The 21,502-nt window shown below is 35.5% G+C and overlaps 3 protein-coding genes across 6 annotated transcripts; 1 reads left to right on the top strand and 2 right to left on the bottom strand.

Moving 5' to 3' along the window:
- The first annotated feature begins 308 nt into the window (after positions 1-308).
- Positions 309-9,038, top strand: LOC144855488 (leucine-rich repeat and guanylate kinase domain-containing protein-like). 3 transcript variants are annotated; one of them, XM_078713379.1, is made up of 16 exons: positions 309-538; positions 1,088-1,197; positions 2,370-2,451; positions 2,619-2,719; positions 3,665-3,746; positions 4,010-4,134; positions 4,479-4,622; positions 4,938-5,105; positions 5,397-5,623; positions 5,815-5,911; positions 6,266-6,379; positions 6,725-6,926; positions 7,207-7,357; positions 7,902-8,052; positions 8,232-8,320; positions 8,602-9,038. In XM_078713379.1, the coding sequence occupies exons 1-16, from the start codon at positions 325-327 to the stop codon at positions 8,993-8,995; spliced, it is 2,451 nt and encodes an 816-aa protein (XP_078569505.1). In that variant the 5' UTR covers positions 309-324; the 3' UTR covers positions 8,996-9,038. The 3 variants fall into 3 exon arrangements, with proteins under 3 accessions (XP_078569505.1, XP_078569502.1, XP_078569503.1); XM_078713376.1 differs by having other exon boundaries at positions 309-543; positions 1,090-1,197; XM_078713377.1 differs by having other exon boundaries at positions 309-543; positions 1,090-1,197; positions 2,619-2,723; positions 3,669-3,746.
- A 348-nt stretch (positions 9,039-9,386) lies between these two features.
- Positions 9,387-11,442, bottom strand: LOC144855500 (small ribosomal subunit protein mS33-like). The gene is made up of 3 exons (XM_078713390.1): positions 11,288-11,442; positions 10,355-10,566; positions 9,387-9,770 (listed from the first exon to the last, which is right to left on the bottom strand). Exons 2-3 carry the CDS (start codon positions 10,561-10,563, stop codon positions 9,665-9,667), a joined length of 315 nt encoding a protein of 104 aa, XP_078569516.1. The 5' UTR covers positions 10,564-10,566; positions 11,288-11,442; the 3' UTR covers positions 9,387-9,664.
- Positions 11,443-11,835: 393 nt separating this feature from the next.
- LOC144855493 (adhesion G protein-coupled receptor L4-like) lies at positions 11,836-21,135 on the bottom strand. 2 transcript variants are annotated; one of them, XM_078713383.1, is made up of 13 exons: positions 21,004-21,135; positions 20,306-20,413; positions 19,845-19,932; positions 19,534-19,654; positions 18,828-18,898; positions 17,743-17,872; positions 17,016-17,113; positions 16,610-16,715; positions 16,048-16,271; positions 15,668-15,734; positions 14,994-15,097; positions 14,522-14,690; positions 11,836-12,495 (listed from the first exon to the last, which is right to left on the bottom strand). In XM_078713383.1, exons 1-13 carry the CDS (start codon positions 21,053-21,055, stop codon positions 12,418-12,420), a joined length of 1,416 nt encoding a protein of 471 aa, XP_078569509.1. In that variant the 5' UTR covers positions 21,056-21,135; the 3' UTR covers positions 11,836-12,417. The 2 variants fall into 2 exon arrangements, with proteins under 2 accessions (XP_078569509.1, XP_078569510.1); XM_078713384.1 differs by lacking the exon at positions 14,522-14,690.
- Positions 21,136-21,502: the final 367 nt, after the last annotated feature.

The raw sequence follows: 21,502 nt of genomic DNA, 5'->3' as shown, positions 1-21,502 counted from the left end.
GACGATTTCACACGAAAAACGACCTTCGTCAAACGGTGGCGCTCTTTTGATTGAATATTGATTGATTGAATTTTAATATATTTATTATAAATATTAATTATAACAGTTAGCCTAGGCCTAGTTGTGTATCATTAAAAACAAAGACATCAAATTGAAGAATCTTAAAATTGAGGCCTATTTCTAGATACTAGGCCTAGCCTAGTGACACACGGCGGGTTTTGATGATTGATGATCAGTAAATTGTTGCATTTTTACGATCACAGTATGAACGGGGTTTTATCACACACGTGACACCGTCTCCAAGCAAACATAAACAAAGTAATAATGGCGGATACGGTTGTAGAATTGCCAATGAAATCAGAACTTTCATATAGTAATATGAATCCGTCTTTTCATGAAACAAATGTATTATCATTTGGTAATGAATATTGTGAAGATTCAAAATCATCATTAACCGATCAGTCATATGGGGAAGGCCAGGGAAAGCGGGCTGTTCCGTTTGATCATACAACGGAGTCAGACGATGACGACGTGGTGGTGGAGGTGAGTTTATCCGTCTAGTCTAGCCTAGGTCTAGGCCTAAGCCTTATTTATGCAAGGCCTAGCAAGCAGAATGATCTGACTGGCCTAAGTAAAAGAGTACTCTCGTCTAGCTAGCAGTATTTATAGGCCTAGGACCAAAATCTAGCCTTAGGTAGCTTATTTTTATAAATTATATAATGGAATTAATTTTTTAAAAAAAGATATGAATAAATTTAAAAATCTAATTTGCATATCCAGGTGGCTATTTAAAATACTGAAAAAAACAGATAATGAACATTACATTTTTAAGTCCTCAAGTAAAAAAGGCCCAGCAGAGTAATGATGTTTGATCATGTGTGTCGCCGTTTAGTCATCTTCACAGGTTGGGACTTTCTGCTGAGTAGATGAGATGATAGTTTGAAGTCGTTGGGAGAATATTATATTATTGTTAACAGATGTTTGATTTTCTATTGTACCAACGAGGTCGTCATGGCCCTTCGTACGATGCTGACTGAATTGGGATTAACAAATCATCTCTGAACTGAAACCACTTTTGTTTTTTTTTAGCTTTCTCCAAATGGAATCTTGGATGAAGAAACTATAGCTTTTGGGTTGTCCAATCTTGGCTGTTCATCAGATGGGGCACAGCTTGTTTACCTACATTTAACTTTACCTGTAAGTTTTAATTAATATTCTTTTTATTTATTCAAGAATTTTAAAACCAAAGAAACACCAAGCCGGGTCCCTCTCCTTTTTAAACCACTTACATAGTCCTAGTGGGAATCAAGCTTAAAGGCCAATTTACATAGACGATGCGAGGCGGACGGATGGTTGACCGCTTATAATAGATTGTACGTGGGACAACCATTGGTTTTCCGGTCTAGAGTGTAAATTGGCCTTAAGTGTGAACATGAATTGAAAACCAGGTGTACAAACAGATATTATGCTCCTTATTATAAATATGTAATTTTATTGCGCATTTAAAGACCCCTTCCCTGCAATTTTGGACGTTTTTTGGAAAATAATACATATATATCACTTTAAAAACATTAAACCATGTCAATCCTTGTCTTAAATGTACGTTTTATGGTAAATTATGATAAAAAGTGAGAAAAAATGCACTACCTAAGTAGCTCGCGGCGATCGACCTCTCGTGGACGGTCTTAGGCCTAGCCTAGCTAGGCTTAGTTTTGTAGGCCTAGCTGGTAAACATCGGTAACGTACAAACATCGTACGCTAGCTATATACCTAACCTGACGTTGTATAGTTGCTGCATTAATTGTCTTTCTATTTTTGCCAGACTCCGTTGATACAAATTGGGGAAAACCCGGTATTTTCGCTGAAAAGTCTTCCATTTGTTTTGGCCTCACGATCGATCGAAAAGTGGGCGAATTACAGGTGAAAAACAAAAATATCAATCCGCGCGCAATGCATTTTGGGATTTATAGCGGGCCGCTATAATTATTAGAATCGACTTATTTTTCACATTTTTAACCGTTTAAAGACGAAAAAACTTATCGCAATAGGACCATATAGTATTATTTTTACATTAAATATAGTTTGTGATCTTAAATTAGATCTAAAAAACGCAGGGAAGGGGGCTTTAACCTAAAAACGCTTCCAAAAATTGTAGCATCCAAAAAGAGTAACTTTGGTTGGTGCAATAAAATGTTATATTACTATTAAAGTATTATTCCATAAAAAAAATATTGAAAACATGAATAATCCAAGAGAAACAAATTTTTATTTGCATATTTTATTTATTATTTAACAGTTTATTTATTTTATATATATTTACCAATTAATTTATGAAGAATAAATCTTAAAATTGTTATTATTTCTTGAAGGGTTATAACTTGGTTGATATTTCAAAGCTGGAAACGTTTGTAAATGTCCAAAAAGTAGAGATCCCATACAACAAAATATCTGGTGAGTATAGGAACCCAAGTCTAGTAGCCAAGCTAAAAATCCAATCCTGATGAAATAACCGTTTTCATTAAAAAAAAAAAAAGCCTAATAATGTAGTACAGTAATTAGTTAATAGTAATTAAAATAATTTCTGAATTATTTTCATCAAAAATATTTACCTTTTTCAGATTTGAGTGTTCTTTCCCACATGCCATACCTGATTGAACTTGATGCTTCTCATAATGAAATTACAACAATGTTAGACTTCGAACCACCACACAATCTTCAGGCAAGTATGTTAGAGGCTACCAAGTTTTCTATAGGCACAGTTCACCAAGATTTCTATAGGCACAGTTCACCAAGATTTCTATAGGCACAGTTCACCAAGTTTCTATAGGCACAGTCCACCAAGATTTCTATAGGCATGTTCAACCATGCATGTAAATTGGTCTCTTCTATGCCAACCTTGCGTTGCTTCTTTTTGCACAGTAAACCAACTGGCTGATGATAGAAACATTTACACTGTCGATAGCCACTACAAAATATTACAGAATTGGCAAATTTCAGTTTTCTTTAAAGATGTATTGTCCCTTGAAACACAAAAAAATGAAGGTCAAAATATTCTAAATTTAAATTGGTCGTATCAAAGTAATATTAAAGTTATTCACTATAAGTTGAAAATTTGAGCCAAAAACAACAAGTTTACGTAATTAACAGGTAAATTAATTTGAAATTTCGTCTGGAAAATCGTCAGGAGCGAAAGTAAACAAAGATTTCAAACCATGAGTATGCATTATGCATGATGCTAATTAGGATTGTTTACAACTCGTCACGGTTGAAGAAGGTCTTTTCACACAGATCTCGAGGAAGTTTTATGATTATGCATACAGAGTAGCCAAATAAGTGCGTTGCATTATGAGATGTTTTGATCGAAAACTTTGACTGGAAGTCAAAGTTATTTTTTGAACCAAAATACGTCTGTATTTCAGTTAAATGATATTTTTTTTTTCAACTAATTTTTGGTGAAAGTTGGTCAAAATGACCCACTTTTTTTCGAAATCTTTATTTCATCCAACACAACTCAAGGACATAAACATAGTTTGAGCTTTGGTGAATTGCATTTTGGGATATGACATTTTTACCAGAGCTGTATTTATTCCAATATTTATATTTTTTGGTTCTTTCTTTCTTTTGTTTTATATTTTAATTTGATAAATTATTATTTATTTTGCAGGAAGTCGATCTGTCCTATAATCAAATTGAAGAAATGGAAAATTTATCTTCCCATCATGCACTTACCAAGTTGGTCGTAGACAGTATCCTTTTTATTTAACATCAAAACCAGAAATAGTAACTCCATTGTTTTTTACTTTTTAACTTTAAGAATAATGCAAACTCATTAAATGTCCCAAAATCATCATCAGATATCTATCTGTCACAATGCTGACCCAATCTTTCTTAAACCCAGAAAGGAAAATTTGCTTAGAATTTTTTTATCCCAATACATGCCCATATGACAAGTGTATGTTAATGTTTAAGAGTTTGTTTTCATCTACTTTCTTTAATTTGTATTGGTCAGATAATCAAATAAATAGAATTGATGGTTTATCAAGTTGTGTGCGTCTGAGCCACTTAAGTCTTGCTCACAACAATATTAGCAAACTTGAAAACTTGAATGGATTGTCATTGAAATATCTGAACTTGGTAATACATGTCTTTTAATTTATAAAGAACAATTTAAAATTGTTTAAATTGAAACGTTTCAATCGGAAGGCTAAATCTGCATACAAAATATCTTGTTTACTTCGTTGTTTATTTTACTTATTTTTAAACATTTGATTTCAAAATCCAAACCAACAGCAAAATTGACATCACCAATAACAGGAAGGATAGACACCCCTAAACCTACCTCACCCAGTAAAAGTAATTTGACCAATCACAGATTGAATGATCTGTCAGCTGTGGTTGGTTTACTTGAATAAAATGCACTGAAAACCAATTTCAGTTACCATTAGTATACACTACATTTCAGTTTATTTTGTTTTTAGCGGGGAAATCATTTGACTGTGATTGAGAACATAGAGCGTTTAAAATGGCTTCAGAACATCAACTTTTCTGGTAATCAAATATCCAGCTTAAAAGGCCTCGAAGGTCATGAACTTTTAGAGGTCATCGACCTTGAAGACAACAAAGTAAGATTTTGATTCTGATTAAAACTATCGAGATGCGTTGTGTGTAAGAGGGGCATCAAGTCCTCTGTGATAAAACATGAGTAGGATACTACAGTAAAGTGAGACATCAAAATAGATCGCCTTTTCAGTACTTACTGGTTGTATCTGGTAGAAAAGGACATACTGTACCGTAAACGTTGTGTGTGCTCGCTCAAAGACTTGCTTACATGTTATAAACTGCCCTCAACAATAAATTGCATTAAAATAAATGCCGAGCAAAACCTCTTATTTCGTTTCTTGTAGGAATTTTAAAACTGTACTTTGACTTTTTCCCAGATACCGTACATCAGTGAAATAAAATTCATTGAGGATCTAAATCTGTTGCGTGTACTGAATTTGATGAGGAACCCGATTCAGAGTATGGCAGACTACCGTTTGTCGTTGTTATTTAAACTACCACAAGTTACAGAGTTGGATAGAAGGCGGGCTGAAGCTGATGAAAAGGTATAAAAATCATTAATGTGGACATGCTTTAAAGACATTTTCCTTGCAGTTTTTGATGACGTTTTGTAAAAATAATGCATATATATACTTTAAGAACATAAAACCATGTCATTCCTTGTCTTAAATGTACATTCTATGGTTAATTATGATCAAAAAAGAAAAACATTGACATTGCATTGCCTAGGCTAGTTTGTAAGCTCTATACTTCTAGCTTGGTAAAACCTAAAACGTGTCAAAGGTCATGTGTAATTTACCCATAAAAACACTGAATATCATTTCCTTCTATTTCAGGTTGCAGCAATCAACTTGTTCAGTCCACCAGCTGACGTCATAGCTGCCCACGATCATCGTAAATGTATGGTGTACTCATTTTTAAAACCTGCTAAAATTTTAGCTAGCACATTACCGACAAAGGACCAGCCCTACCCTATGCTGATCATTGTGGGTCCCGTAGGATCTGGAAAACGAGAACTGTCTCAAAAGTTGGTGGAAGAGTTTCCCGAATATTTTGGTTATGGGTAAGTTGCTGCATTCACACTACTTGGAACAGACTTTCATAATTGTTTATCAGCAGTTGAAATTCAGATATGTTTCACACTATTGGTCATGTTTAAAATCAGTCCCGTTTAATTTTGGTCGTGATATAAAATTAACTTCTGGTATTCTGTATGGAGCGCTGCTAGATATACTTGAATATTATTATTTTTAGAGTTCCACATTCAACTCGTGCACCACAGAATGGTGAACTTGAAAGCTGCGACTACAAGTTTGTTACAATGGATCAGTTCACAAAAAATATTAAACAGGTAATATATTTTAAAAAGGCTTGTGTGTACAATGGTTTATGTCCTCTATGCAATATCAATAAAGTGTACGGATTATGGATGGTACTGTTTTGGTAAACATTTAAAGGAAGCCAATTGGCCAATCGAAAATCAGTCAAGCATTTAGGGAGCGAAGACTGATTGTTTAGAAACTAGAGGTAAACTATTTGATCTGGCCGAGCTCAGCGTCCTGTTGTTTGATTGCCTTGATGCAACTCAAGTGATTGGGTTTAGTTGCCTGCTATTGGTACAGTCAACCAGCTATCGACACAGTCAACCAAACACTACTGAAAAGTGTAAGTGCAACTCGATTCACAATTGTCAATGTCTTTGTAGGGAAACTTTGTACTAACTTACCAGGAATCTGGACACAGCTTCGGACTGACAATTGATTCTATCGAAAGTGTCGCTCAAGAAGGTCTGGCCTGTGTCACGCATATGAAGTTAGAGGTACAGTAATATCTAATAGTGGGACTTAATTTATTATTTAAACTTGGCTACTTCTTTTTCTTTGCAATAAAATTACTCTGAATTTACAGGTTTATCTATTGGGTAAATTATACCCCTTGAGTTGTTGTAAGATAATAGTTGTCCTGAGGTAATAGGGACTTTACGAAACAAGACGGTTAGGGGAGGACGACAAAGATCCTGTGTTCGCTAAAGCTTAAAATTAGGGTGTATCGAAAAGTTGAGTCATGATTGAAGCGATGTCTAGTTTTTCTGCTAAATGGCAAAGTGTTGAATTTCCTTTTTCAAAACAAAAATTCAGCATCACAAATGGTTGTTTCTATCTAGGGAGTTTTGTCGATGAAACTGACGTACTTTGAACCACGCTATGTTCTTCTATTACCCTTGGACAAGGAAGCTCACAGGAAAAGACTGGTGGAGCGAGGAGGCTTCAGCAATTTACAGATAGAATCGGTGATGCATACAAATTCATTGTACCAGGATATGCATGATGGCAAGCCTGGATTCTTTGACATTACAATTGATAGTAGTAAGTATAGATCAACTAAAACCCTTGGGCTTGTCCTAAAAATCTGGTACAGTATTCAGAAAAAAACTTTTGCACCTGCAGGAAATTTTGGTTTTGGAAGAGTTTCACTAGGATGTACACTACTTGCAACGCAAGTATTTGACCTATCACAAGTGACAGTTGTATGACTTTTATGTAAAAAAACATAGTAATTTGACAAAATATCCATATAAAACAATAAAATGTTTGTGATATAACACAAACACATTTATAAAATATATATCACCATTTATTGTTGTAGCCAATTTGAAAGATGCATATCGTCAGTTAAGAAAACTTCTGTTGGAATACCTTGGAATTTGCAATGATTTCAACGAGGATTTTGACAGCGATAGCTATATTCAGGAAATTTCCGATGGCTCTGCTTCAACATCGGAAACATCAAATTCAAGGTTGGTAGTACTGCAATAGGCACACTTGTCTTGCTTAGTTAGGTAGTAGTGACAAATAGTGCGTCTAATAAATTAAAAATAAAAGAAAAAAAACAAGCAAGGTACTGTATGTTAAGGCATAGAAGACGCATGAGATTATTGTCTTAAAAACAATCACGAAAACTAGCCCGTAGAGGGAAATGCATGGTAAAAGTTCTTACTTTTTTACCCCATGTTTTATATTCACGCTATGCCTAGCATTATTTGGACAGATGAGAGAGCGCCTTAATTGGCTTCACTGACATGAGTCCACAGTGCCATGAGCAATGATCCATTCGTTTGGAATCGCCACTAAACAAGAACTCCCATTACATTATTTTTATTCTTATACAGTAGTTTGGCCAAGTACAATACCTACTTGGCCTGTGTGATTCTCGGCTAGGCTAGCCTCACAAACGTTACTTTGCACACTGTGTTTGGGTCGCTCCATGATTCTCTCTCGATATTTTGGTAGCCAATTAACTTTTGCCTTCCATTAACGCTTTGTAACAAATGAATCTTACAGAACACAATCTCGAGCGCAATCTGGCACCAAACCGGGCAGCACTCAAAACCTTGAATCAGGAATGCGCACATGGTCTCGTAATACATCAGATGGAACTCATAAACTCTCTCCAAGCGTCCAATCAAAAATGGAATCTTCCAAAAGTGCAGTGGTGAGTATTGAATTGAATATATTTGAGATTGGATTCTGTCGCAATTAAAACGGTTTTTTTTTTGCACATTATAAATTCATAACCATCAAATATTGATTTATTTAGGTGAAATAAAACCAGTGGACAGGAATGTCATTGTTGAACAAGCTATTAACAATTTTGTTCTCAATTTCTAACAGGAAAAAGCATCATACGAACGCCGGAAAAGTGCTGCTGAGGCCACAGCAGCATGTGGATCTGTACCCAGTCCTGTTGAACAGCTTAATAGGTTGGTGATGTTGATATCAAGTTTGCGGTACACCACATACTGTATATTTATTTACGTTGGGTTTCGCGACATTTCGATCAACATACTTTGATAGTCCTCCGGAGTCAGAATGCAGAAAGTCTGTGAAACTTGGAATACAAGTGAAATTTGGTGGGACTGTTGCCACCCTTTCCCATCAGTTTACCGCAAACTTTATATATTAATTTAATAATCGGTAATTTTCACAATGTTCACAATTTGCAAAACATGCAAATTAATGAATTTTCATAATTTTTTTTCAGGCTTCCCAAATCATTTCCAAAAGACATGGACACACTTTCACAGGACTACACAAAACCGGATAGTCCAGATTCAAGTGAGGATGATGCAGGCAGTGTGTCAAATCTTTCCAACCTCTCCGAGGCTAGAGGGTTCTCTGCAGAGCCTTCACCACTAGGTTCCAGAGCATCTCTACACTCTGATGGCACAGACCATGCTAGATCTGGAAGCGCAAGTAACTCACCTTTGAATCTTATTGACCATCTGACTCAGAATGCTAGCCCTGTGCCAAATGGATCAAGGCCTGGCAGTGGGAGGTCTGGATATGAAGGCTCCAGGCCTCATAGTGGAAGACCAGGCTCTGAGAAAAAACCAGTTCTTCCACCTATTACTGATAAAAGTCAACCTGAATATTAAACTTTACATTACCTTGATGAAACAAATGTTGTATTAAAACAAATTTAAATTAAAAAAAATTAAATTATTGGTGGTTTATGTCGCAAGTTTTCAAGACTCAATTCTAAAACGTCTCTTTAATCGTATTACTCTACCACTGAAATAAGAATAGACCATCTATTTGATTTGTTAATTTTTTTTAGTTATACAGTTCCCTCCCGATATGGCTCTTTCTTTCAAAAAGGAACCTGAGAAAATATATTATCAGATTTTGTTTCTTCTAATGAATGGGATATGAGGTTTGAAACATTGCTTAACTTCGGTGATCTGATGAGAACCGGTGTTTCAATGCTGTATGGCAACGTATGGCCACTGTAGCATGAAAAACAGAAAATAAATAGTGCCAGATAATAGATTAATTTTATTTTATTAAATTCCAAGTTCTCTTGGCATCACCAGACCTGCTACTTCCTCAAAGTGACCTTTCAAACTAATTTTGTTCGATATTGTTTTTTTAATTCAAGCCCATAGTTTCCACGGAAACCATTCATTTTCTTTCCAACAGAAGAAGAAAAACTGTGTATAGGTTCTTGTTTTCTTTGCCGAGTTGCTTCCTATATTTGTTTCACAATCACGGTCACTTCGTTTACTTGTGTGAAAGAAAGTTACCTTATAAATAAAGGTCTGATATCACTTGCGTTTTAATGCACGTTTTCCTTCTCCTTTCTTCGGTTTTCCTTTCCCTCTTAATTTTGCTACTCTTTTCATTTCATCTTTAAAATCTGCGTGCTCATCTCTATAATGTGGAAGATACAAAAATAGATACAATATTCCAATATTCGTTGTAACGACCCATGCGTATACTTGCATATCGATGGGCACATAGCCGCGTTGTAAAAACATTAAGGTTCGATTTTATTTGCTAAAGCCGGACCGGAGCAGGTGTGAAAGACTTAACCTAACCCTCTAAATAATGTCTCTCTCACTATAAAGTGAAAAGATTCGAACGCCATACATTGACATCTAAAGTCCATAGTATAATCCATCCATTACACAGAAAGCTCGACAGAAAGCGTTTGCATTAGCGAATTGTAGTTAGGCTCTCAATTCTTACATCAACTTATGGATATGACTATTGAATATTCATGCTTATTTTGTGACGTTTCATGAGGAGGCCCCAACTTAGGTACGAAAAGAAATATTGCAGCCAGGGTGATCTGTACTCATATGATCTCATCTGGTACTTAATAATGCACTTGTTAATTGTATGACCCACTACATGACCACCCGGGAGAGGTACGTCATTTGTCCGATGTGTAGTATAGTGGGTCATACAATTGACAAGTGCATAAATAAAAAAAATATTAATAGAACACTGACCGATAAAGTCCAAAGTGTCTTAGTCTGTACATCAGCCTTGCAATCTCCACATGAGGAGGGTAGTAGTCAACGTAATATTTCTGCTGTTCAATAGGCTCTCGGCTGAGATTACCGACAACCCGCATCGATGTTGGATTGGTTGGACGAACTAGTTGACCAAACACTCTTGAACTTAATCGAGCCATGCGCTTGGCATAATTTGATGCCATAGCCTATCAATTGTAAATACAAAAGGATTCAAAATGTATTTATTATTTATGTGTGATTTGCACAATGTCAACATTGTGGAAAAATCTGAATACCATACACCCTAGGTTTTTAGGAGGTGGGCGTTAACCAAATAAATACCCCAAAATTGTATCAAAATGCTTGGTAAATTGTAGATCATGTCAATCATTGAATTCTACTAGCTAGGCCTAGGCCCTACATAGAAAATGTGTTTATATGCATGTGGCGCGACGTTTATATGACGAAGTAAATAAAGGTGACGTTTTATTATGTCATAATAATACTATTATGTAAATAGGCTAGCCTAGGCCTAGTTCAGACTTAAGTTATAATGAATAGGCCTAGCCCAAATTGACCTGCTTAAAAACAAGCCTAGGCCTCTGGGCCTAGTAGGGCCCTACTAGAGATAGACATTATTTATAGGCCTACCTAGCTATTCTAGGCCTATTTTTTAGGCTAGCTAACTATCATCATTCAAGCTTTTAACAGGCCTACTATTTAGGCTAGGACTCGACTATAAGAACACTAAGTATTAGTTTTATGACTGCTGCTGCTGCTGGGCCTAGGCTAGGCCTAGTAGTAGAGTAGGTAGGCCCGGCCCTACTAGCTAGGCCTAGCCTAGGCATGCATTCTGGGGCCACCCCCCAGTCAGTGGCCCTGTAGAGTGTAGGCCCTAGCCCTACTTACGAATTTAGTAAAACTCACAAGTTCAAGTTCTTCACAGGACAAATATCGATAGTTTTTGCTTTTTATACGCCGTCTCAACACATGTTGCAGACCGATCGCGAGAGCACCTAGCCACACGGAACGGCACGGCGGAAAAAAAGGATCGGAGTCGAGCGAGTAGGCTACTTTCTGCGCTCAATAGTCTTTGTGCGTCAACTTAATTTTAAAACGCGTTGTCTATCGTGATGTGACTAATTAATCGTTTCGTATCTCCGGCCGCTATTGACCTATAATTTGCATAATACAGCTGAGGAGTTACATACATTTAAAGAAACACACATGTAAACTACTTTTTTTGTGCAATAAATATATGTGAAGAGTATTTATTCAGTAGATTATTCCAAAAAATCTTGACTAATCCATTTATAATTTAATTATAAATGGTCGGTCGGTCAATAATAAGCTAAATTCATTCGTAATTTATTTACAACATACAACAGCTTGTCACTATGACGCACATAACTTTTACTGGACCGACAATAATGAACTCCAAGCCCTACAAATCGTCATCATTATTAAATGCCGTTTATGCATTACGTCATTCATCAATTCAATCAATCACGCATATTGGATTGCAACTAGCGCCATCACTTAGTATTATGGGGTTGGGTGTGAGAATGCTTTCTTCAAGTACGCTTAATGGTGAATTTTTAACAACTATTTGCCATGATAAAGTTGCTCTCCAAACAAAAGAAGAATCACTTTATAACATTAACGTGTAACTTTACGTAATACACAAACACTTTTCATGAGTTAAAAACATCTGCCTCGTTATCATCACGAAAAACAAATTGCACAAGAATGCCATGAATACGAACCATTTAATATACATTTGCATTGAATAACATTTGAATTATCAATACTATGACGTCACGATACAAAAGCAATATATAAATTGATAAAAAGCTATAATAAAACATTAGATTTCACTTGACTCAACAGGATACAAAGTACATTTCCAGTGCTGACCAAACAGAGCAACAACAGAATATCCAGATAGTGTATTTAAAAGTTATTTGGAAAGCCTTCCTTAGATGCGAACAAAATATGAAAATGGTTTTCCTTTATCAATATAGCAAGCGTTATCTGGGTCAGTTGCACTAAGTGTACTAACGTCCAGGTTGTGTTACTGTAGTGATTGCGGTGACCCGATTTCGTTTGAAACGTTTTTCAAAACACTTCTTTATCTGGAAAGAAAAAGGTGTTACTTTAGTATCATAAATCACGCGCTCAAATTTGATATGCAGATACCGTTTCTCAGTAATATCACTTCCAACATATTTGTGTAATGAACCATGTCAACATTATTTTACTACAGTAACTGCAGTAATTACATTTTCAATCACACACACTGTTTATAATCATTTATTTGCCTCAAACTGTTTAATAAGAAAAAAATAAAAAAGAAAACAAAACGAAAACAAAACTAATTTTGAATGTTGAGTTAAATGGAGAGAATATTTACATGATACAATTTGAATGGACCAAACTCACGAAACTTTCTCATCTGACATTCAACAAATACATTTGTACCAATTTGTGGAAATGTTGTGGAATTCTCTATCGATGTCAATTTAAATTTGAACTCCCTTCAGACCCGACCGAAGTATTTTCCAACAAGCGGTTTCATTTATCTAACAATTTTACCTGTTTTAGTTCTATTTTATATACAGCGCATTGAAAGCCTGTTCATATTATTTAATTGTTGTCTCAGAGGTAAGAACTAGCTATTATCAGTAATTGCAAAGTGCAAGTGAGTGCTGCAAGCAGATCTAAAACGAACGTAATTTGGGCCCTCAAAACACAACCAGAATGTCAATATTATTCGAACGCTTCTCATTGGTCAACAACATACCTCCCATGGACTATGCAGTGTGCAATCGCCGCCTGCAATAATTGATTTCACCCGGAGAGCGAAAATCTAGCCTATGGAGTCTTAGGCCAATGTTTCGTAGTCAAACAATGAACTTTCGGATCTGACAAGCAATGAAGCGTGACGAAAACTCAGATCTCAGATATATTATCTGAGTTTTCTAGATCTTTCAAGATCATTCTGCTCTAAGAAAACTCAGATCATCACTACTCTATTGTTCCATTATTAATCAATGATAGGTTATTTGAGATACTATTACTTTTAGAGTATATATTTTATGATCAAATAAAAATTAGCATTAATTAAGATAGTTGCATATTTTACGAATGAAGTATATACGATATAAAATATCAATACTGACACCAATATACCAACAGCAAGGATCCAAGTAATTGCCATGCTATTAAATATATACAATAATATAGACAATTTAATAGTTAAGAGTCAAAACATTAACAAAATTATGCAAACCCTAACTTATAACAGTATTAATAATGCACGCAGATCTGAGTTTTCTGGACACCCTGACGAGAGGTTAAATTGATCTGCAGAGCATGAATATTGCAGGTTGCAGTTGATGACAGTTAACACAACAAACGAAAGTGTGAACATATTGATTCATTGAGTTAGAAAATATATAAAGTAGGCCGAATTCGATTCTCAACTTAAGTGCAAAGAATGAAAAAGTCGTCGACAAATCGGCACATGTGAACATCTAACGAAATGTGTTAGAAAGAAAAGTAGGCCGTAGTTGATGCTCAGCTTAAGTGCAAAGAATGAAAAGGTCGTTGACAATGCGGCACATGTTAACATCTAACGAAATGTGTTAGAAAGAAAAGTAGGTCGTAGTTGATGCTCAACTTAAGTGCAAAGAATGAAAAGGTCGACAATGCGGCACATGTGAACATCTAACGAAATGTGTTGGAAGGAAAAGTAGGTAGTAGTTGATGCTCAACTTAAGTGCAGGAATGTAGAGGTCGACAATGCGGCACATGTGAACATCTAACGAAATGTGTTGGAAGGAAAAGTAGGTCGTAGTTGATGCTCAACTTAAGTGCAAAGAATGAAAAGGTCGACAATGCGGCACATGTGAACATCTAAAGAAATGTGTTGAAAGGAAAAGTAAGTCGTAGTTGATGCTCACCTTAAGTGCAAAGAATGAAGAGGTCGACAATGATGTGAACATCTAACGAAATGTGTTGGAATTGAAAAGTAGGTCGTAGTTGATGCTCAACTTAAGTGCAAAGAATGATCAAACAAATGAACTCGCTTAAGTGTGATGAGTAAACTCTTCCAGCTTATGTGATTTTCAACAGTGGGAACAAACTAATCACGTTTACCTCATCATCAAATGCGCAGTAGATGAAGAATATGAAGATGCCTTGACAACCGTTCAGTAAAACAAATATGTATTCAAGAAATACAGTATCAGGACCTATAGCAAACGGACCAATCAGCCACGTGGTCCCCATCAGTGGTAACAGCATGCCGGTTCCCTTTGCAGCTTTTCTAAAGTGTGATATTTTATTATTTTCTTTAAATAAATATGAATTATGAGTAGCTATGCATCAAGCATTGGAGAGGTGTAGTTCACACAGAAAGAACCGGTGTCGCAGTTACACAACCCTCAATATACTCACCGTCGTCTTTATTATGTACAAGGGTTGGATTAGCTTAAATCAACATCGTCTGTACTCACTTATTTGGGCACGGGTTTAACTTGATAGCATAGATAATTCTGGCGCCAATGGACAAATTATGTGAAAAAGCACTTGGCTTTTGCGTAATTGGCAGTAAATTAATTTACATTACCTTATCTGTGTAAACTTTACTTTTTGTCGAGGTGACTTTCGGACCATATTCCCAGCTCGTTTATAGATTGTTTTTGCCACTCTACACATTATAGCAGTGTTGACCTTTAAGAAACGTAAAATGATCAAGATTAAGGTTTACATTAGAGAATTGTATCCATTTTAATTAATGGTATACTACTAAATCCCAATGTAGAACTAAATGGGAAATAGCATAAGATTGTTGGGAGTCAAATTCATGTTATGTGTATCAAAGGCTGGAGTGCAATATTTAACAAATAGTAGGCCTACAATATTATTCCCATTATTGTATATATTGTTATGAATTAGTATGAGAAATCATCGATTCTTGAAGAAGAGGCGTATATGATGGGACTGGTTACACATCGTTATGCCTGAATAATTAATCAATACAATGACGTAATGCATAAAAACATAGAGTAGGTCTACTATATTGTTGAGACCAGTTTCGTTATGTTATTCTAACAAGCCAGTGCGTTTATAAAGTACGTCTTAGTCGGATGCCTTTAAGCTAAGGAGTGTTTGTGTACATTGGAAGCTTTGTCACCTAGCTTTGAATGTTGCACGCACAATTCTACGTAGTCGGGAATGTTTGGACTGTTGGGCATTTATAGTTCAGAGAGAGAAGAGAGGGAGAGAGATAAAGCATCTTACCAGGGCGATACAAACAGCTGGCGCTACAAATGCCCATATCATCCCATCTTTTTGACTTAACCAACATCTGTGAAATAAAATTCAAAGAGTTATGCTATTCCATTTTTAATATTTCAAAATATTATTATTTGGTCATTCCTTCTTTAGTAACTTAATTCATATAAATATGTGTTTTTTCTATGAGAAAACTGTTAAATTTAATAAAAATGTTAGGTATATTTTGCATTGTAGGCCTACTGTATTGTTTGCATTGAGATGGGAACCACCTACAGTATGTTACTTATACGAAAGACCAGCTGCTACCTTCCAAACTGTAATTTTCATGTACGGATACTATACCAGGTTCGAATATGATATTTAAACGATGAAGACTGACTTACAAGTCACCCTCAGAGATGTAGTTCGATGAAAATGCAGCTGAAGAAACGAATACAATGACAAGTGGGATACCATAGCACATTGCCAGGAAATTCCTCAGTCGGTTGTGTTTGCTTTGAACTACAGATGAAACTTTGAACATAAGATAGACAGCTTCAGCACACATCCAAGTGAAGGTGTTGAGTGATGTAAGATGCAGCAGGAATGTGATTATCTTGCATGCAATCTAGAAAGAATGTTATTGTCTCATACTATAAAGCTCAGTTCAGCCAGTTTGCGCCCTAAAATCACCAAAATTAGCGCCTATCATATCGAATATATTTGTAGGAAAAGAATATTCTCGCATGAAACCAATAAATAAGTGATATAACATCATCTTCTAATTATACTATAATGCTCAGTTAAAAAATGTGTGCTTTAAAGGAAACATAGGCCTACCCACAAACTACAAAAGGGGTTTCTTTTTTCCTGAACTACTACACAGTATGTATACATTTTCCAGAAAGAACACAAGCTACATTTCCCCTACTTTAGAAACTATGCTATAATAAAGCTCTTATTTACCCTCAGACCTGTCCGATCAATTCCAAACAAAAATAGCGATTGCATTATGATCATGTTGGCAACTAAGTTCTTATGAATGTTATTCCGTAGAGAGTTCCATAATTCCCTAAATATGGTATAAATGATTAAATTCAGTTAAAGATGTATTGTCCCCCAAAAACATGAAAAAATAAAGATTAATAAAACACTTTGAATATAAAATAATAAATAATAAACACAGATAATTTAAATGTGTCGTTTTGTTGTCTACAATTGCCAATCACATCAATGTTCATGATGTAATAGTACAATCATTCGTTTTTCACTACATTATCTTGTATTAATAATAACAGAACATTGTGTTTCTATGACTAGCTAAAAACTATCATATGGGTGTAATAACCACGAAATATTAACATTTACTTACCGAAATGAACAGTAAACACCAAGCGTGGCGCACAAGGCAATGAGCGAGAGATAAACACAAACGTTTGAGAACATTGATAATTTGTGGCCATCTGGTGCCTTAGTAAAAAAATGGTAAAAAGTAACAAGATGATAATTGCTGGCATTTATATTTTTTGCGTCAGGGAGCTACAGTAAGTTTTTAAAATTTAGTCAAAGGTTGCACCAAGACATTTTACTATTTTTGAAGCAGCACCTATGCGACCTAAAACTTGGGTTTCCACTCTAGGACGCAATGGAAGGACGTAGACACAAGTTATCGACGCAAAGTGCCGTAAGAACATAAGTTCGGGTCACAAGTATGGGAACCGTGTGACACGATATTCAATATCGTTTTTTGCTTTGCGTACGTTGCAACAGTGATGAATCAACTTCTCATAATTGTAATCAATGTAAACATAAACCAGTCATATGAATTGTCTGACCCTTGACCCTGTGCTTTCAGCCCTCCATGAATTATACTATCGATCAGCTCGATCGGAGACATTTGAAATTTTATAAAACGTCCAATTTAGCCCATTCTCCACTCGATCATAAACTCACGAACAAGCTAACGGGTGGAAAGATAAGCCGGACAAGATAGACCAGTTGGCGAATGTATCAAATGTCGCGTTTGGTGGAAATAAATAAAAAAAGGTTGGTTTGTAAAACAGAATCCATGTCAGCAAAAGCTGACTGGAAAAACCTACGTCATGCGCCGTGTCCGTATTAGTAACTTTCATCATCACAGTGAAGCTGGTTAAATGCTTAGAGTAACAAGATACCTGATTCTGTGATACATCTGAATGGTGAGTTATAATACCTCTGTCACTCCAAACCCTTTAAAAATAAAATAGTTTGAACGACAGTGTTAATAATGGCATCAATGCATGGCTTGTTTCCTATTGACAGTCAACGCAAGCACGTGAATACGCATACAGTTCCAATGACGAGCGACAGTTAGAATTATCACTTTTACGCTGCGCTTACATCCCTCTTAAGCGCAAGGCAACGTAAAGCTTGGTTCCCACTAGAGACGCAACGCAACGACGTAACGCAACGTAAAGCGTGGTTCCCACTACAACGCACCGCAACGTAACGACGTATTGACGCAAAGTGCTGTATCGTCGTCGGTTCCCACTTGTGATTACGCAATACAGCATTTTGCGTCGATACGTCGCGGCGTTACGTTCTAGTGGGAACCACGTTTTAGTGAGTTGACCAATCACAAGAGATGAATTATTCGAACTCTCACTTGTGATTGTTCAACACGATTGCTTTAGCATTACGTTACCAAGCATTTTGGCCACCAACGAAATCTTCCGTGATTTTAGTGAGATTATTTATAAGGTATAGGTAGGTTCGTTGAAGGGTGTTTAGAGTTATGTTGATTATTTATAATACAACTTATATATGTAAATACAATCTTTAGATGTTAAAAACAAATATCATAGCCAACCTTAGCTTTCAATCTGAATTAAAAGTAGGCATTCATTTCATTCAATCTAACTGAATGAACTGACACGAATCTACTTAGATGATATAATTAAAGAATGTTTTTATATTCGTGGAATGGTACAAATAATTTCATTCGGTGAAATATGAAATTCCATCTTTCCACTCATAAATGTTCATTAATTTTATACTGTTCATTTAAGATTTTTTTTGGTTGAGATAATAATAAATACTTCTTCCTCTCGAAAAGCTCAAGGAATGCCAATTCGGGATCCTATTGTATTAACTTATTATAATATCCGATGTTCTCAATTTGTTAAAAAAATATAAGACGTGTTACCTTTTTATTTCATTGAAGAAAAGACAAATTGGCTCTGACGTCAGTTCTTTAATTTCTGTTAAGATTGTTAGCTAAAAAATATAATAAATAATATAAGATAAATACAGTATACTCCTATTATTTTCGCAGCAAGAAAACCCTAAAAATAACTAGAAATACTATGTTTCATAGAACAAAACCCCAGTCAGATGAATTTTTGACCTTTGACCTTAATATTTCAGCACTCCTTGAATTTTAAAGAAAGAAAGAAACAAAAAAAGAAGTAAGTAATTACGCCTGAAAACAAATCTGCTGATCTACACTGAAAAAGAAACCAATAGAACTTTATTTACTTTATTTTACAATTTTTGGGCACTGGCTCTCACATAATAATCTTTCTGCATCCACCCGATTGGTCACAATCAAATGGATTTTATCGGTCCATTACATTTGCACTGTACAGTTATAAATACAAGGAGAAACTGAATGTGGAGTACCAGTAGGCCTATCACCAATGAAAACTGTCAAGCATTGGACAATTAATAATATGACGATCCATTTTTGTATTAATAACGATTATTTTGTTGTTTTTGTGAAAGGAAAAATTAATAGGGGTTTAATCAACCATTTTACATTATCAAAAGTGACTCCGTCTCACCTTAAATAGGGATTTGTTTATTTAAATTAAATATTTAAATTGAATGAAATCAATAATAAAGTTACTCACGGAATGTTCAGAGATGGTAAAGTTTAAATCGGCATTCATGTTTGAAAAATTGTTTGAGATATTGTAAACACTACATGAAAATGTACTTGATAAGTACTGAAAGTCAACATCCTCAATACCCCTGTATAAACAAGAATTTTCAAACTTTTCACTAAATAGATTTTAGGCTCCAAATAGTTACCAGTCTAGATGATTTAAACTAAGCTTTCGATTCCATGGTTGATTATGCATGTTTGTTTTAAAAAATTATTGGAGATTTCAAATAGTAACCAGTGGTGTAAGCTATTAGTAGTAAAACGTATTTAACTTACAATTCTAGGTCGACAGTCCCCCTTTCCACCTCTTGGCCTGTTTTAGCTTCTGTGAGATTGCTGAGAGTGGCAACAACCAGGACTTCACCTAAAAACAAGATTATGTAATTTTGGTGAATTCGATTGCAAATTTGTGTTCAGATCTTTTTCTATTGTAGTTTATTTCACATTATTATGATTCAATGTAAAAAAAAAACGTCACAAAAGTTTCTGATTGAATACGAAAAATGTCAATAATTCAACAGTAAGTAATATATTTATATTAGATGAATAATTTTTGTAGGGGTCAATAATAAAGAAACAATTGTTATAAGTGATGCCACAATGCCAAAATCTAAAAAGAAATGTTTAACTTGTGGATTTTTCAGTTTTTGTCAAGAATTCAGGAAATTTATGAACAAATAAACAAAACAAATAGTTTTCCAATATTTGAGCGAAATTGTAAAAGATTATTCCCGTACCCTTTGTGTCAAGTTGAAGCGCAAATTCAACTGTATTTTCATCAGAAAGTTGAAGGTTGTTCAGTATCGGATGGTCAATGTCCACAATCTCTACCTTTGCTAACACAACTATAAAACAGTTAAAACCATAATTATTTTTATTTCATTTATTTTTTAGCTACACTCTGGATAGCTACCCTGGATAGCGATACTCTGGATAGCTATCCTGGATAGCGACACCCTGGATAGCGACACCATGGATAGGGATACTGTGGATAGCTACCCTGGATAGCGACACCCTGGATAGCTACCCTGGATAGCGATACCCTGGATAGCGATACTCTGGATTGGATAGATACAACATAGATGACTACACCCTGTATAGCGACACCCTGGATAGCGATACCCTGGATAGCTACACCCTGGATGCTACACCATAATACAGGAGGTACAGTAACCCTAATAACATCACTCTGGACAACTACAACCGGGATAGCTACACCCTGGATAACTACCCCCAGGATAGCTACACCCTGGATGCTACACCATAATACAGGAGCTACACCCCAACAACATCACCCTGGACAACTACAACCGGGATAGCTACACCCTGGATAGCTACACCCTGGATAGCTACACCCGGACAACTTCATCCCGAACAACTACACTCTAGTAAATATTAAGCTATCCCTTTGGGGCAAAAACAAAATGATTCGTACCATAGTTTTCTTCTTCAACAAAAAAATCAGATGTGAAGTCCCTCTCTTTCATTTGTTCAATTATAGTACTTTCAAAGTCATTAAAAAGTTTGTCGACCTAAAGTGAGAACACAAAGAATTAGTAATTTATTCATAAATTTCACACAGATCTAACTCTAGGCTGTGACATAATCTTCCTTTGATTTTATTATAAGAGGAAAAACTATTTGATACTAGGATTGAACGTCGATCTGACTTTATCTAAAACAAAGAAACTATTTTTACGTTTAGAGCGCTGTGCACATGTTTACTGTATGTCCATAAGTAGAGTGGTTTACTACACTAGAACCTCTATTAAGGGGACACCTTTAATAAAGGTGTCCTCTGAATATGAGGTGATAGTAGTGTAAACATATTTTCTCTTGTCAATGTCATTGGAAATTGCCTCCTTAATAGACTCGTCCCCTGAATTGGAAAGGAAAGTTCTACTAAGATTGCGTAAGTAACTTCTTTCTACACA

This window comes from Antedon bifida, chromosome 11 (assembly GCF_963402885.1).
Source record: "Antedon bifida chromosome 11, ecAntBifi1.1, whole genome shotgun sequence".
Lineage (NCBI taxonomy): Eukaryota > Metazoa > Echinodermata > Crinoidea > Comatulida > Antedonidae > Antedon > Antedon bifida.
This window is presented reverse-complemented; position numbering and strand designations above follow the sequence as displayed.